Source organism: Suncus etruscus, chromosome 19 (genome assembly GCF_024139225.1).
Source record: "Suncus etruscus isolate mSunEtr1 chromosome 19, mSunEtr1.pri.cur, whole genome shotgun sequence".
Classification (NCBI taxonomy): domain Eukaryota; kingdom Metazoa; phylum Chordata; class Mammalia; order Eulipotyphla; family Soricidae; genus Suncus; species Suncus etruscus.
This window is the reverse complement of record NC_064866.1, coordinates 11491970-11506757: the sequence shown is the minus strand read 5'-3', so window position 1 is coordinate 11506757 and position 14788 is coordinate 11491970. Positions and strand designations below refer to the sequence as shown.

General features: G+C 49.9%; 1 protein-coding gene across 1 annotated transcript; it reads right to left on the bottom strand.

The window, feature by feature from the left end:
• Positions 1-5468: 5468 nt before the first annotated feature.
• On the bottom strand, positions 5469-14582 carry PPM1J (protein phosphatase, Mg2+/Mn2+ dependent 1J). Its single transcript, XM_049765846.1, has 10 exons — positions 14281-14582; positions 12789-12903; positions 10562-10831; positions 10300-10412; positions 9353-9437; positions 7142-7260; positions 6872-6935; positions 6617-6724; positions 6372-6523; positions 5469-5784 (listed from the first exon to the last, which is right to left on the bottom strand). Exons 1-10 carry the CDS (start codon positions 14580-14582, stop codon positions 5637-5639), a joined length of 1476 nt encoding a protein of 491 aa, XP_049621803.1. The 3' UTR covers positions 5469-5636.
• Between the last annotated feature and the right edge of the window lie 206 nt (positions 14583-14788).

Genomic DNA, 14788 nt, shown 5'->3' with positions numbered 1-14788 from the left:
ATTCTGCATTCAGGCATCACTCCTGGCAGGCTTGGGGTGCCAGAGATAGAACCCAGGTCGGCAGCATGCTAGGTAGAATGCCAGACCCGCTTTGGCACTCTGCTCCAAGACTCTTCATAAAAATAACAGCCTGGGGGCCAGAGAGATAGCATGGAGGACAGGCCTTGCATGCAGAAGGACGGTGGTTCGAATCCCGGCATCCCGTATGGTCCCCCAAGCCTGCTGGGAGCGATTTCTGAGCGTGGAGCCAGAGGAACACCTGAGCGCTGCCTTGTGTGACCCAAAAACAAAAACAAAAACGAAAATATTTCAGCTCCAGGCCACTTTTCCACCTCATCCATTCTTTTCCTTTCCTTGGGTCTGGAAATGTCTGGAGTTCGATTCCCACCTGACCCTCTTTAAGAAGCTTTCTTTCTTTCTTTTTTTTTTTTTCTTTTTTTTTAAGAAGCTTTCTTTTAAATCCTTCTATTTTATTTTATTTTGTATTTTGGGGTCACACCTGGTAGTGCTCATGGATTACTCCTGGCTCTGTGCTCAGGGAATCACTCACTCCTGGCTGGCTCAGGGGACCATTTGGGATGCCAGGGATTGAACCCGAGTTGGCCTCATGCAAGGCAAGCACCCTACCCACTGTGCTATAGCTCTGGGCCCCTTAAATCCTTCTAGAACTCCAGGAAGGAATTCAGTTCCCATCCCAGTTGTTTTGTCATTTCTGGACCACCAAAGGGACATTACCCAGGCCCTAATGTTGGGTATTCGACTCCTACTCTTTCCCTGTTAAGTGTCTCAGGGGGTAGAGGGTAGATGAGAAAGTCGATTAACTTGTTAGTAGCTGTGTGCCATACTGGACCCTTTTAATACCCCCCAAAATTCTTGGGTCTGTAAGGAAACTGAGGCTCAGAGTGGTTAAATGGCTTGTTCACATTTTTGTTTGGTTTGTTTTTGGACCACACCCGGTGACTTTCGGGTTACTCATGGCTATGTGCTCAGAAATTGCTCCTGGTGGGGCTGGAGAGATGGCATGGAGGTAAGGCGTTTGCCTTGCATGCAGAAGGGCGGTGGTTTCGAAATCTGGCATACTATATGGTCCCCAAGCCTGCCAGGAGCGATTTCTGACTGCAGAGCCAGGAATAACCCCTGAACACCGCTGGTGTGGCAAAAAAAACAACAAAAAATAAATAAGTAAATAAAAAAGTTTTGCACTTAGAAATTACTCCTAACAGGCTTGGGGGACCATATGCCATATGGCATATGGAATGCTGGGGAACAAACCTGGATTGGCCTTGTGCAAGGTAAACGCCCTGCCTACTATGTTATCGCTCCAGACTCATCAACTTTAAAGATTCAAAGCATAAGCCACAGATTTGATGAGGAAAGAGGCACAGAATGGAATGGCCTCCAGGTCTCTTAACTGGCTTAGCAAACATTTATTGAGTATAAACTGAGAGCTGCGTTGCTCCGCTCTCATCGATTTCTGCCTTCAAAGAACTTGCAGTCTAAATCTGGAAGCCAGGCGACTTAAAGATAGCACACAGTTATTGAACCCTTACTGTCCTGCTGGCTACATGAACTATTTTAGTCCTTGCGACAATCTTAGGAGGTTTTTTTTGTTTTTTTTTGGTTTTTGTTTGTTTGTTTTTGGGTCACACCCAGCAGCACTCAGCCTCACTCCTGGCTCTCTGCTCAGAAATCGCTCCTGGCAGGCTCCGGGGACCATATGGGATGCCGGGATTCGAACCACCATCCTTCCACATAAAAGGCAAACACCTTACCTCCATGCTATCTCTCCGGCCCCTATTTTTCTATTTTTATTTAGTTTTTGGGCCATACCTGATGATGCTCAGGGAGTTACTCCTGGCTATGTACTCAGAAATCTCTCCTGGCTTGGAGGGACCATATGGGATGCTGGGGGATAGAACCTTGGTTCATCCTAGGTTAGCGCATGCAAGGCAAACGCCCTACCATTTACGCTACCACTCGGGCCCCTATTTATGTTTTTTGGTTCTATTTTATTTTTATCTTTTTCTGAGAAGGTAAAGGAAACAGTGTTGAAGCTGGCACTATAGCCACCATACAGAACTCTAGAGCCCCCAACCTTTTTCTTTTTTCTTTTATTTATTTTTTATTTATTTTTAGTTTTTTGGGTCACAACTGGCAGTGCCCAGGGGTTACTCCTGGCTCTACGCTCAGAAATTGCTCCTGGTAGACTTGGGGGACCATATGGGATGCCGGGATTCCAACCACTGACCTTCTGCATGCAAGGCAAATGCTTTACCTCCATGATATCTCTCCGGCCCCTCTTATTTTATTATTTATTTATTGATTGATTGATTGATTGATTGTGGTTTTTGGGTCACACCCGGCAGTGCTCAGGGGATACTCCTGGTTCCATGCTCAGAAATTGCTCCTGGGGCCGGCAAGGTGGCGCTAGAGGTAAGGTGTCTGCCTTGCAAGCGCTAGCCAAGGAAGGACCATGGTTCAATCCCAGGGAGTCCCATATGGTCCCCCCAAGCCAGGGGCAATTTCTGTGCGCTTAGCCAGGAGTAACCCCTGAGCATCAATTGGGTGTGGCCTGGAAAACCAAAAAAAAAAAAAAAAAAAAGAAAGAAAAGAAAAGAAATTGCTCCTGGCAGGCATGGGAGACCATATTGGACGCTGGGATTTCAACTGATGACCTTCTGCATGAAAGGCAAACGCCTTACCTCCATGCTATCTCTCTGGCCCCTTATTATTATTTTTTTTTTAATTTTAGTCCATATCCATCTGTCCTCAGTGTTTACCCCGGGCTCTGCATTTGAGGGTTACTTTTGGTGGAATTTGGGGTCCTGGGGAATGCAACTGGGTTAGCACATACAAGGCAAGTGGCTTACATGTGATACCAACACTCTGGCCCTAATTTCACTGTTTTGTTTTGTTTTGGGTTTTTTTTTGGTTTTGGTTTTGGGTTTTGGTTTTTGGGTCTCACCCAGCAGTGCTCAGAGGTCACTCCTTGCTCTATGTTCAGAAATTGCCCCTGGCAGGCTCGGAGGACCATATAGGATGCTGGGAATTGAACTGGGGTCCTTCCTGTGTTGGCTTCGTGCAAGGCAAATGCCCTACCACTGTACTATTGCTCCAGCCCCTGGAGCAATAAAATTTTATTTTATATTTATTTGTTTGTTTTTGGGTCACACCCAGCAGTGCTCAGGAGCCACTCCTAGCTATAGGCTCAGAAATTGCTCCTGTCAGGCTCGGGGGATCATATGGGATGCTGGGATTCGAACCACCGTCTTTCTGCGTTTAAGGCAAACGCCCTACCGCTGTGCTATCTCTCTGGCCCTAATGGGGAAGAAATGGAAGTCAAATATGACTCTTCCCTTCTTCCTTTCAGTTCTGGGGATCTAACTCACGCAGGCAAGGACTACCACTAAGCACTACCTCTAACTTCTCTCTAATCTGAGCAACTGAGTGGGTGCCACAGAAATGATGAATCATATCTGGAACTGACCGCTATTTACAGGAAGATGAAGTTTGGTTCGAACATGTTGAGTTGAAATGCTTGTGGAATGTTTACATGTTCAAGAGACTACTGAAAGATATAGCTTTGAAGGCCAGGAAGGAAAACAGGATGTCATGCAGTGGTGGAGAGCATATGTCCTGGGTCCTATTCCCAACACCACAAAAGTGGGCTAGAGATAATACAGAGCTTATGGCACTTGCTTTGCACGTGGTCAATACAGAACTAGAAATAAGCCCTGGGACCAGAGCAGTGGCACAGGCGGTAGGGCATTTGCCTTGCACGTGGCTGACCCAGGACAGACCAGGATCTATCCCCCAGTGTCCCATAAGATCCCCCAAGCCATGAGTGATTTCTAAGCACATAGCCAGGAGTAACCCCTGAACGTCACCTGGGGTGGCCCAAAAACCAAAAAAAGAAAAAAAGAAAGAAAAATAAAAAAGAAATAAGCCCTGAGCACCACCAGGTGTGATCCAAGAATAAAAGGGAAAGAAAAAGAAATAGGGAGAGGAGATAAAAGAGAAGGAAAGGATACAAGATAAGAAAATTAAAGGAATGGAAAGAAAAAGAGGAAAGAAAAGGGAAATCAATGGGTAGTGGGGAGGGGAAGGGAAAAGAAAGGAAAGGGAAGAAAATAAAAGGGCAAGGGAAGAAAAGGAAGGGCCAGAAAGAGTACAATGGGTAGAGTATTTGCCTTACAGATGGTCTACCTGGCCTCAAACCTCAGCATCTCATATGGTTCCCTCAAGTATGCTGGGAGTAACTTCTGAGCACTGCTGGGTGCCCCCTCCCCCAAAGAAGAGATTGGGAAGGGTTTGATATGGGGATCCTGATGACAGTAAGTGAAAGTATGGTTTTTTAGGGGTTACACCCGGCAACACTCAGGGGTTACTCCTGGCTCTGCACTCAGAAATCGCTTCTAGCATGCTCGGGGGACCACATGGGATGCCAGGAATCAAACCCAGGTCTGTCCTGGGTCAGCAGCATGCAAGGCAAATAAATGCCCTACCACCCTGCTATGTCTCTGGCCTTAAGTGAAAGTATGTGACTAACTGCATATCAGGAGGATACAAGAAAACAATCCTAGGAAATAAGTCATTTTTAGGACCATCCTGGTGAATTGGAGCAATAATATACTAGATAGGGATTTGCATTGTACATAGGTTCAGTCCCCAGCTTCCCAGACCAGATGGTTCCCAGAGCCCAATGGGAGTAATTCTTGAGCACAGAGCTAGAAGTAAACTGAGCACTGTAGGATATAGCTCAAAAAGAAAAATATTGGGGCCGGAGAGATAGCACAGCAGTGTTTGCCTTGCAAGCAGCAGACCCAGGACCTAAGGTGATTGGTTCGAATTCCGGTGTCCCATATTGCCAGGAGCCATTTCTGAGCAGACAGCCAGGAGTAAGCCCTGAGCACTGCCAGGTGTGGCCCAAAAACCAAAAAAACAAAACAAAACAAAACAAAAACAAAAAAAGAAAAATATTAAGGAGCAGGAGAGATAGCACAGTGGTAGGGCATTTGCCTTGCACAAGCCAATCTAGGACGGACAGTGATTTGAATCCCGGCATCCCATATGGTCCCCTGTGCCTGCCTGGAGCGATTTCAGCACAGAGCCAGGATTAACCCCTGAACGTCGCCAGGTGTGACCCCCACCCTCAAAAAAAAAAAAAAAAAAAAGGAAAAGGAAAGAAAATTAAAAAAATTAAATAGAACTAGAGCTAGAGAGATAGCATGGAGGTAGGGCTTTTGCCTTTCATGCAGAAGGACGATGGTTCAAATCTCGGCATTCCATATGGCCCCCCATGCCTGCCAGGAGCGATTTCTGAGTGTAGGCCAAGAGTAACCCCTGAGCGCTGCCAGGTGTGACCCAAAAACCAATAAATAAATAAATAAATAGAACCATCTTGATTTTCTTTCTATCACACCAATGAACTTTTTCTTACTTTTTGTCAAAGTAAATAGAGACACAACTTTATCCATCTGGTTTATTTGCCAACAGATCAGATTCAGTCATATCTGGATGTCACAGACACCTCAGAAGAGTTAAGTTGCCACCAAACACAACTTCAGGATTTGGGGTGGGCGAGGGGTGGGCATGGAGAGGTTGGCCTGGTGGCAGGAGGGTTGGAGCTGAGTCCCTCAAGAGTAAATGCATGGTCCTCCCAGGGGAATGACGAAGACTGAGATGTCATCTCCAGAACCGAGCTTATTGTTGGGGAGACGCCAGTCACGATCCTGGGGGTTGCCCCGGGCCCCCAGGACCAGAGCTTGGGCCAGAGCTGTGTACCTGCCATGAATACAAGTGTAGACTAATGTAATAAGTGAGAGATGTGGGGGATGAAGACAAAGGCCATTAGGTGGGTCCCAAGCAAAGTTCCCCTCAGTCTCACCATACCCCTTGTTATCCCCCACCTTTTTTTTTTTTTTTTTTTTTTTGGTTTTTGGTCCACCCCCAGTTGATGCTTAGGGGTTACTCCTGGCTATGCGCTCAGAAATCGCTCCTGGCTTGGGGAACCAGATGGGATGCCAAGGGATTGTTTTTTGTTTTTTTGTTTGTTTGTTTGTTTTGTTTTGTTTTGGGGGGGCCACACCCGGCGGTGCTCAGGGGTTACTCCTGGCTATCTGCTCAGAAATAGCTCCTGGCAGGCACGGGGGACCATATGGGACACTGGGATTCGAACCAACCACCTTTGGTCTAGGATTGGCTGCTTGCAAGGCACACGCTGCTGTGCTATCTCTTCGGGCCCCGGGACGCCAAGGGATTGAACCACGCTCGGTCCTAGGTTAGGGTGTGCAAGGCAAACGCCCTACCACTTGTGCCACCACTCCAGCCCCTCTCTTCTTAGTATTCCTTTGCTACCAATCATGTCCTACCTGCAGGGATCATTGGGCTCATAGGCCGACAGCACCCTGTCCACAGTGGCGGCCACCTCCATGTCGCTGGTGACATCCCATAGCCCATCTGTCCCCAGCACTAGCACGTCATCAGGGCAGTGCTCATATTGTGCCAAGTCATAAACTTGCACCTGGGGCAGAGGGAAGGTGGAGAGGATGTGAGGGGCGGTGGGTGGGCACCCCAAAGGGTAGTTTACTGAAGAAGGCCCCCCAATTTGACTCACCTCGGGAAAGCAGGAGAGAAAGGGTTTGATGGGCAGGGTGGAACTGCACACCCTGAGATTGTGGTCGCCCAAGCCCCGGGTCACCCCAATGGTGCCCATCACTCGTGCCTAGAGGAGAGGAAAAGGGGGTGCTGCTGGAGCTCCCCACACAGACTGGCTGGCATCACAGCCCATTCCCCTCAGGCAGAACCCCCCCAAATAGATGTGGTGTGGAGGGTCCTACCTGCCCACGCCGACCTCTCCTGTGGACTTTACCTTTTTGCCCTCCCCACAGACCAGAGGGAACCTGAGATCCTCCCGTTGGATCTTTTTGTAGGCCCTGGGGAGGTGGGGGAGTAGAGCAGGCATCACCCAGATATCACAGCATTGCTCCCCTGGGAGACACGCTCCTCAGATAAGCCCCATGGAGGGCCCCATCCCTCCTCCCACTTCCAGAATGGCTCAGTCTCCTGTGTCCACCTCATTGCTGGTCAGGGATGGGTCTGATTGCTGGGAAATGAACCCCAACTCTGAGGGAAGGGTTACCAGCCCGTCATGTTCTGGTCCCGATAGAGCATCCTCTGGCCCAGGTCCTTTGGCTGCACTCTGCGGGCAAACTCAAGGTGGGTGAATTCGGCCCCCAGCAGTTCTGGTTTCAGGTAGCCCTAAGAATTGGGGTGTGGGGGGGGGGAAGAGAGAGAGAGAGAGAGAGAGAGAGAGAGAAAGAGAGAGAGAGAGGAGAGAGAGAGAGAGAGAGAGAGAGAGAGAGAGAGAGAGAGAGAGAGAGAGAGAGAGAGAGAGAGAGAGAGAGAGAGAGGAGAGCCAAAGGCCAGGGGTATTAGTCAGAAAGCAGACTTGGTGACACCAATTACTGCCAACTCCATTCTTCTGCCAGCCACGTACAGTACAGTAAATCTTATTCCTTTTGTTTTGTTTTGTTTTGGGGGACACACCTAGTGATACTTAGGCATTATTCTGGCTCTGCCAGTCAGGGATCACACCTGATGAGTCTTGGGGACCCTGTGAGGTGCTGGGGGAAAGATGCCTGCAAAGCAAGCATCTTACACACTGTACTCTCTCTCCAGCAGGAGAGATAGCTAGCTCGCCAGGGCCTCATATAAGGCAAATGCTGACTACTGACCTACATCCTTGACCCTGCCCCTCAAGTCACCTCCAGAAGTGTTGGGGGCCTACTCTGGTCTGATTCTGTGCAAAGGGATCACTCCTGGTGATGCTGTGGAGAACATAAGAGATGCTATCATCAAATGTGGGCTGGTTGGATGCAAGCCAAGTGCACTCTCTCTGGCCTATCTATCTAGCCCGAAGACTTCACAATAGCCCTTATGACAGCAAAGTAATGGAAGTAGAATCCAATCATTGGCAGTCTTCCAAGGCCAGTTTTTGTCTTTAAAACTAAAGTTGGTTTTAGGTTTTATTTATTTATTTATTTATTTATTTATTTATTTATTTATTTATTTATTTATTTATTTTTGCTGTTTGTTTTGGGGCCATACCCAGCAATGCTCAGGGGTTATTCCTGGCTCTGCAGGCAGTGCTTGGGGGGACCCATCTGGGATGTCAGAGACAAACCAGAAAATAACCTACCCACTGTACTATTGCTCTAGCTCCCTTAGGTTTTTTTTTTTTTTGGGGGGGGCCCACACCAGTTTGATGCTCAGGGGTTACTCCTGGCTAAGCTCTCAAAAATTGCCCCTGGCTTCGGGGACCATATGGGATGCTGGGGGATCGAACTGCAGTCCTTCCTTGGCTAGCGCTTGCAAGGCAGACACCTTACCTCTAATGCCACCGGCCCCATCCCTTAGGGTTTTTTGTTTGTTTGTTTGGTTAGTTGTTGTTTGGTTTGATTTGGTTTTTGAGTCACATCCGGCACGCTCGGGGTTACTCCTGGCTCTGTGCTCAGAAATCGCTCCTGTCCTGAATTGGCAGTGTGCAAGGCAAATGCCCTACTGCTGAGCTATCTCTCTGCCCCCTTTTTTTTGGGTAGGTTTTATTTTTATTTTACTGTTATTACTACATTTTTTGAGGGGTTGAGGGCCATATCTGGTAATGGTCTGGAGCTATCATAAGCACTTTGGATGCACTTATTCAGAGGTGCTGTGACTTCATTCTGTATTGAGGAGGGATTGAACCCAGAGATCCTGCATACAAATTAAGTCCTCCAGCCATTTGAGCATCTCCCCAGAGCACCAAGCTAGGGGCCAGACCAATAGCACAGCAGTAGAGCATTTGCCTTGCATGTGGCCAATCCAGGACAGACCTAGATTCGATTCCTGACATCCCATATGGTCCCCTGAGCCTGCAAGGAGTGATTCCTGAGCGCAGAGCCAGGAGTAGCCCCTGAGTACTGCTGGCTGTGGCCCCCCCCCCCACCAAAAAAAAAGTGCCAAGCCATACTGCCCCTCTAGATCTTGCTATTTTCTTCCTGAACTGCTGGTTTCCCTTCCTTCCTGGTGGAGCTTGAGCCTGGAGCAGTGGTTCCTTCCTGCTGTCTTTCCTGCCCCCTTCAGCCCAGCACTCTCCTGTCTGCCCCCCCCAGTAAGCTCCAGTAGAAAGGCCTGAGTAGCAAGGATAGGAGAACTCTTGGGGGTACAGGGCACACAGAAAGGGCAAGACTCAATAAAGAATGGGAGCCGAGGGCTGAAAAACAGCTTAAAGGGCTGCACACACACTTTGTATGCAAGAGGCTGGCTTTAATCCCTGGCATGTATGGTAAGAAAGAGTTTTATTCTGACTTACAAGCAGCTGAACTCGCTGGCGCTCCGTCTCCGGAGTGAACTCCCGAGACATTGGAATGATTTCACCATTCCGGACAATGATGGCTCTGCCCGGAGAAAGAATAAGTTTGGGCTTGGCTCTCTTTAGTCTCCTTCTGGAAAATTCCAGAAAGACCAGACCCTCCCCTGATGACTGTCCCTGAAGATGCCTCACCCAAACCTCTATCATTCTTTTCATAGTGGCTATTTTAGCCACTTCCTTTTTGTGTATAATCCCATTGGTCCCCTTCAAGTCTTTAATATTTATTTATTATTATTTTTTATTTTGGGGCCACACCCAACAATGCTGGGGGGGGGTTTACTCCTGGCTCTGAGCTCAGAAATCACTCCTGGCAGGCTTGGGGGACCATATGGGATTCCAGGAAAAGAACCACTGTCCTTGCTGTGTGCAAGGCAAATGCCCTACCACTGTGCTATCTCTCTGCATCTCTGAGTCTTTTATTTATTGATTTATTTTGGGTTTTGGGTCACACCCGGCAGCACTCAGGGGTTACTCCTGGCTTTATGCTCAGAAATTGCTCCTGGCAGGCTCAGGGGACCATATGGGATGCAGGGATTTGAACCACTGTCCTTCCACATGCAAGGCAAACACCTTGCCTCCAAGCTATCTCCTCAGCCCCTTATTTATTTATTTATTTATTTATTTATTTATTTTGGTTTGGGGCAACACCCGGTGATGCTCAGGGGCTGCTGGCTATGCGCTCAGAAATCACTCCTGGCTTGGGGAACCATATGGGACGCCAGGGGATTGAATCTCAATCTGTCCTAGGTTAGCACATGCAAGGCAAATGCCCTACCGCTTGCGCCACCGCTCTGACCCCCCACAATTCTTTAATTTTTGACATCCACCACCTCACTTTCTCCTGTCCCTTCTTAGAGAGTGACCCTTCCCCTCCTGTACCCCCATACCTGCTGTCCCCCGCATTGGCCACATACACCTTGCCTGCCAAGTATACCACCACCAGGGCACAACAGCCCCCCTCTACATGGTGGTCCTGTTGCTCCTGGGACAATTGCTCATCCTGCTGGGCAAGGAAGGGTTGAATGAGGAAAGCAAAAAGAAAAGATTTCCCCTCTACTCTCCACTGTCCTCTTAACCAGAACTCTGCTTACTCTCACCCCTGTCCCCCCTGTCCCACCCCAAGCCATCGGACTCCACTCACATACTCACCATGAGCTGGAAGGCCCTCTCAATAGCACCCACCACTAGGCTTTCATGAGACACTTCCTTCTGCCACTGAACAGGGGGGGAAAGATCAGAGGAACATACAGCTCCTGGAGTGGCTGAGAGACAGACAGGAGGTGGCGAGGGTGTCTGAAGGATTTCCACTAGGTCCCTTAGCTGCTCTTGAATGTGGCAGTGGAGGAGCCGAGAGACCATTTCAGCCGCTCCACCCCCGGCATGCCCGTCAAACAGGCCCCAGTAGTAGAAGCAGAGTCCCTGGTTAAAAAAAAAAAAAAAAATTGGGGGGCTGGAGAGATAGCATGGAGGTAAGGCGTTTGCCTTGCATGCAGAAGGTCGGTGGTTCAAATCCCGGCATCCCATCTGGTCCCCCGAGCCTGCCAGGAGCAATTTTTGAGCATAGAGCCAGGAGTAACCCCTGAGCCCTGCCTGGTGTGACCCCAAAACAAAACAAAACCAAAAATTTTCAGTGGGGGAGTATGCATTGTATGAGTGTTTGTATCTGTGGATGTGTGTGTGTGAGAGAAAGAGATAAAACAAAAAGAACAAGACTGTAACTATAAGAAGGGTCAGAAGTGAATGTTAAAAGGAAAAGTAGGGCAGGAGAGATAACACAGCAGTAGGGTGTTTGTTTTGCACGCAGTCTACCCAGGATGGACCTGAGTTCCATCCTTGGCATCTCCTATGGTCCCCTGAGCCTGCCAGGAGTGATTTTTGAGGGCAGATCCAGGAGGAATCCCTGAGCACCGCCGGGTGTGGCACAAAAACCAAAACCAAACAAACAAAAAAAGGAAAAGTAGAATGATTCACTCATTCATAGTGTATGTAAAAAGAAGGAAGTATGTCAGGCAAGCCAAAGTAAGCAGGTAAAAGAGGTAGAAATTTAAGTACTGGGGTTGGAGAGATAGCATGGAGGTAAGGTGTTTGTCTTGCATGCAGAAAGATGGTGGTTTGAATTCCAGCATCCCATATGGTCCCCCGTGCTTGCCAGGAGCAATTCTGAGTGTAGAGCCAGGAGTAACCCCTGAGCACTGCCGGATGTGACCCAAAAACCAAAAAAAAAAAAAAAAAAAGAAATTTAAGTGCTGATAATTTTTTTTGGGGGGGGCCACACCCAGCGGTGCTCAGGGGTTACTCCTGGCTGTCTGCTCAGAAATAGCTCCTGGCAGGCACGGGGGACCATATGGGACACCGGAATTTGAACCAAAAGTGCTGATAATTTATCAAATCATCCACAATATGTGAGCCTCTATATTTGGGAGAGGGGGTAACTCCTGGCTTTTCACTCAGGAATCACTCCTGGCTGACTTTGGGGGGACTTTATGTGGTGCAGGGGATCAAACCCAGTTTGGCTGAGTACAAGGCAAATACTTGCAGTACTATCTACTCCAGCCCCATAATGCTCTACATTTTATTTTATTTTGTTTGGTTTTTTGGTTTGTTTATTTTTGGGCCACACCTGGCGGTGTTCAGGGGTTTATTTCTGGCTCTGCGCTCAGAAATTGCTCCTGGCAAGCTCAGGGGACCATATGGGGTGCCCGGAATCAAATCTGGGTCTGTCCCAGGTCGGCCATGTGCAAGGCAAACACCCTACCACTGGGCTATCACTCTGGTCCTGAAGTTCAACTTTTTTTGTTTGCTTGTTTTGTTTTGGGGTCATACCCGGCAGTGCTCAGGAGTCCCTCCTGGCTCTACGCTCAGAAATTGCTCCTGGCAGGCTTGGGGGACCATATGGGATGCAAACCACAGTCTTTCTACATGAAAGGCAAACGCCCTACTTCCATGCTATCTCTGAGAACCCTGGAAGCTCTACATTTTAAGTGAAAACTATAACATTCACTCTAATGTTGTAGAATGGAATGAATGATGTCAGATAAAAATCCTGTGCTATGCCAAAAGGGAGAAAGCTATTGAATTCTGGGCCTTTTTCATATGTCTCAGATTTAAAATAGGATACCTGAAATCCTTGGGGGAAAAGCATCCTAGTATCTCTTAGAAGACTCAAAAAGTGGAGCAATAGCACAGTGGTAAGGGTTTGCCTTGCTTGTGGCCAACACAGGTTCAAATCTCGGTATCCCATATGGTCCCCTGAGCCTGCCAGGAGTGACTTCTGGAATAATTTCTGATTATTCCAGGAATAACCCCTGAGCACTGTCGGGTGTGACTCCAAAACCAAATAAATAAATAAATAAATAAAAGTGGGGCAGGGACTTACCAGACCTCCGCCAGGCTCCCTGGGTGACCCAGAAACACTCTTCCGACCTTCTAGATGCAGTGCTTTACAGCAAGCTTGGTCTTCATTGTGTCGGCTCTTGCCGGCATTGATGACCCTGTCGGGGTGGGGGGCAAAGTGGACACATCAGGTTGGACCCTGGACCAGCCCAGGAATAACTCCCACACTTTAGATATGCACACCCACTCTTGGCCTGATGGCCAGAACTGAAAAAGGTCACAGCCACTTGGGTGGAGGCCAGAGGCTGGAGAAAGAACGCAAGGCCAGCACAGACAGTGCCGCTTGCAGGCTTGCAAAGAAGGCCTGGAGTAAGGACCACCTCCCTGCCTCAGTTTCCCGCCTCTGACAGTGTGGACATCCCTAAAGTAGGGGAACTGGAGGTTGCACAAGACCCTTCCATGCCACCCACAATCACCCAGCCCTTACCCCAGAGGCCTAGCTGGTGAAAGTTTCTGCTAATGGACAGTAAGGAAGAAGAGCTGGGCCAGAGCAGGGAAAGAGGAATGGATGGATATAGGGGAGAAAGAGATGGAAGCCCACCTGGATTGTGTAAAAGGCAGAAGCACCCCAAAACCTCACTCAGGAGGCCCAAGAAGGGTACGGGGTGAGTGGCATCCATCCAGCTGAGATCAGTCTCCCCCACTTCCCATCCCCAGGCCTCCCAGCCTGGAAGCCAGCCCCGGCCTTGTCAGGGCCCAAACTGGCCCACTCACCCGGCTTGCACTCTAGAGGACACCCCAAATACACACACACACACAGATACACACACACACACACACACCACACACACCACACACACACACAGACACACACACAGACACACACACAGACACACACACAGACACACAGACACACACACACACACACACACACACACACACACACACACACACACACACACACACACAGACACCCCAGCTTCCAGAGTGGCCCTTCGGCCCTTCCCCCGTCCCTGGAGAGCCCGCAGGGTGTCGCTTGCTATTTCTGGGTGTGGAGGGGGATGGTGTGGTTGAGCAGGGGATGGAAGAAACTGGGGCGATGGGGGATCGAGTCTCCTCAAGCTGCTAGGACCCCACTCCTATGAGATCTCCCTCCAGCCAGCCCCCCCACAAAACCAAACCAAGCCAGGAAAGTGCCCAGGAGAGAGGGAGGGAGAGAGCAAGCTGAGAACGGGTCAAGTCATTCTAACTTAGCTTAGCTGCAAGGTGCCAAGGTCCGGAGGAAGGTTGGGGAGTTTTTAGGGTGCAGCCCTGAGTCCAGGGGTGCAGCTAAGCCAATTTTGGGGGGTGCATCCTCCAGGCAGCTCCCCAGACTGGGTTGGGGAGTTTTTAGGGTGCATCCCTGAGTCCGGGGGTGCAGCTAAGCGAATTTTTGGGGTACATGCTAGAGGCAGTCTCCCCACATTGCTAACGGGGACAAGACAAAGCTGGGGGTCCCCCTCTCCCACTTTGGGGTGCCCCTGGGGGGCGCTCACTCGGCATAGCCCGTCCTCCAGGGCAGGCAACGGCCGGTATGGGGGGGCGTCTGCACCGCTCGATCCGCGTGGTCGTCGGCCCGCCGGAGCCCCCCAGGACTGAGCTGCAGGAAGGTCGGTCGGGAGAAGCCCGCCCGGGCGTCCGCCGTCTTCGCGGCTGTAGAGCTCCCTGCCTTGGCAAGGGGGCTCCTGGGCACGTCTGGAGGGGCGGCGTCGGGCAGATCCGGGGTGTCAGGGCGCGCAGGTGAGGACCCCCCGGAATTCACCAGGTGAGCCACCGCCAAGCGCACCCGGCTCAGCATGCTGTCACCCAGGCCACGCCCACAGGAGGCGAAGCCACGCCCAGGTGTGATTACGCATCTGCATAGCCCCGCCCAGACGTGGCCACGCTTGTGCATAGCCACGCCCAGCCCAGGTGCGGCCATACTTGAGCATAGCCACGCCCCCGGGACTCCCCCCAGTGGGCGGGGTTATCCCCGCCGCTGCTGCGCGGCTATTGGTCCCGCGC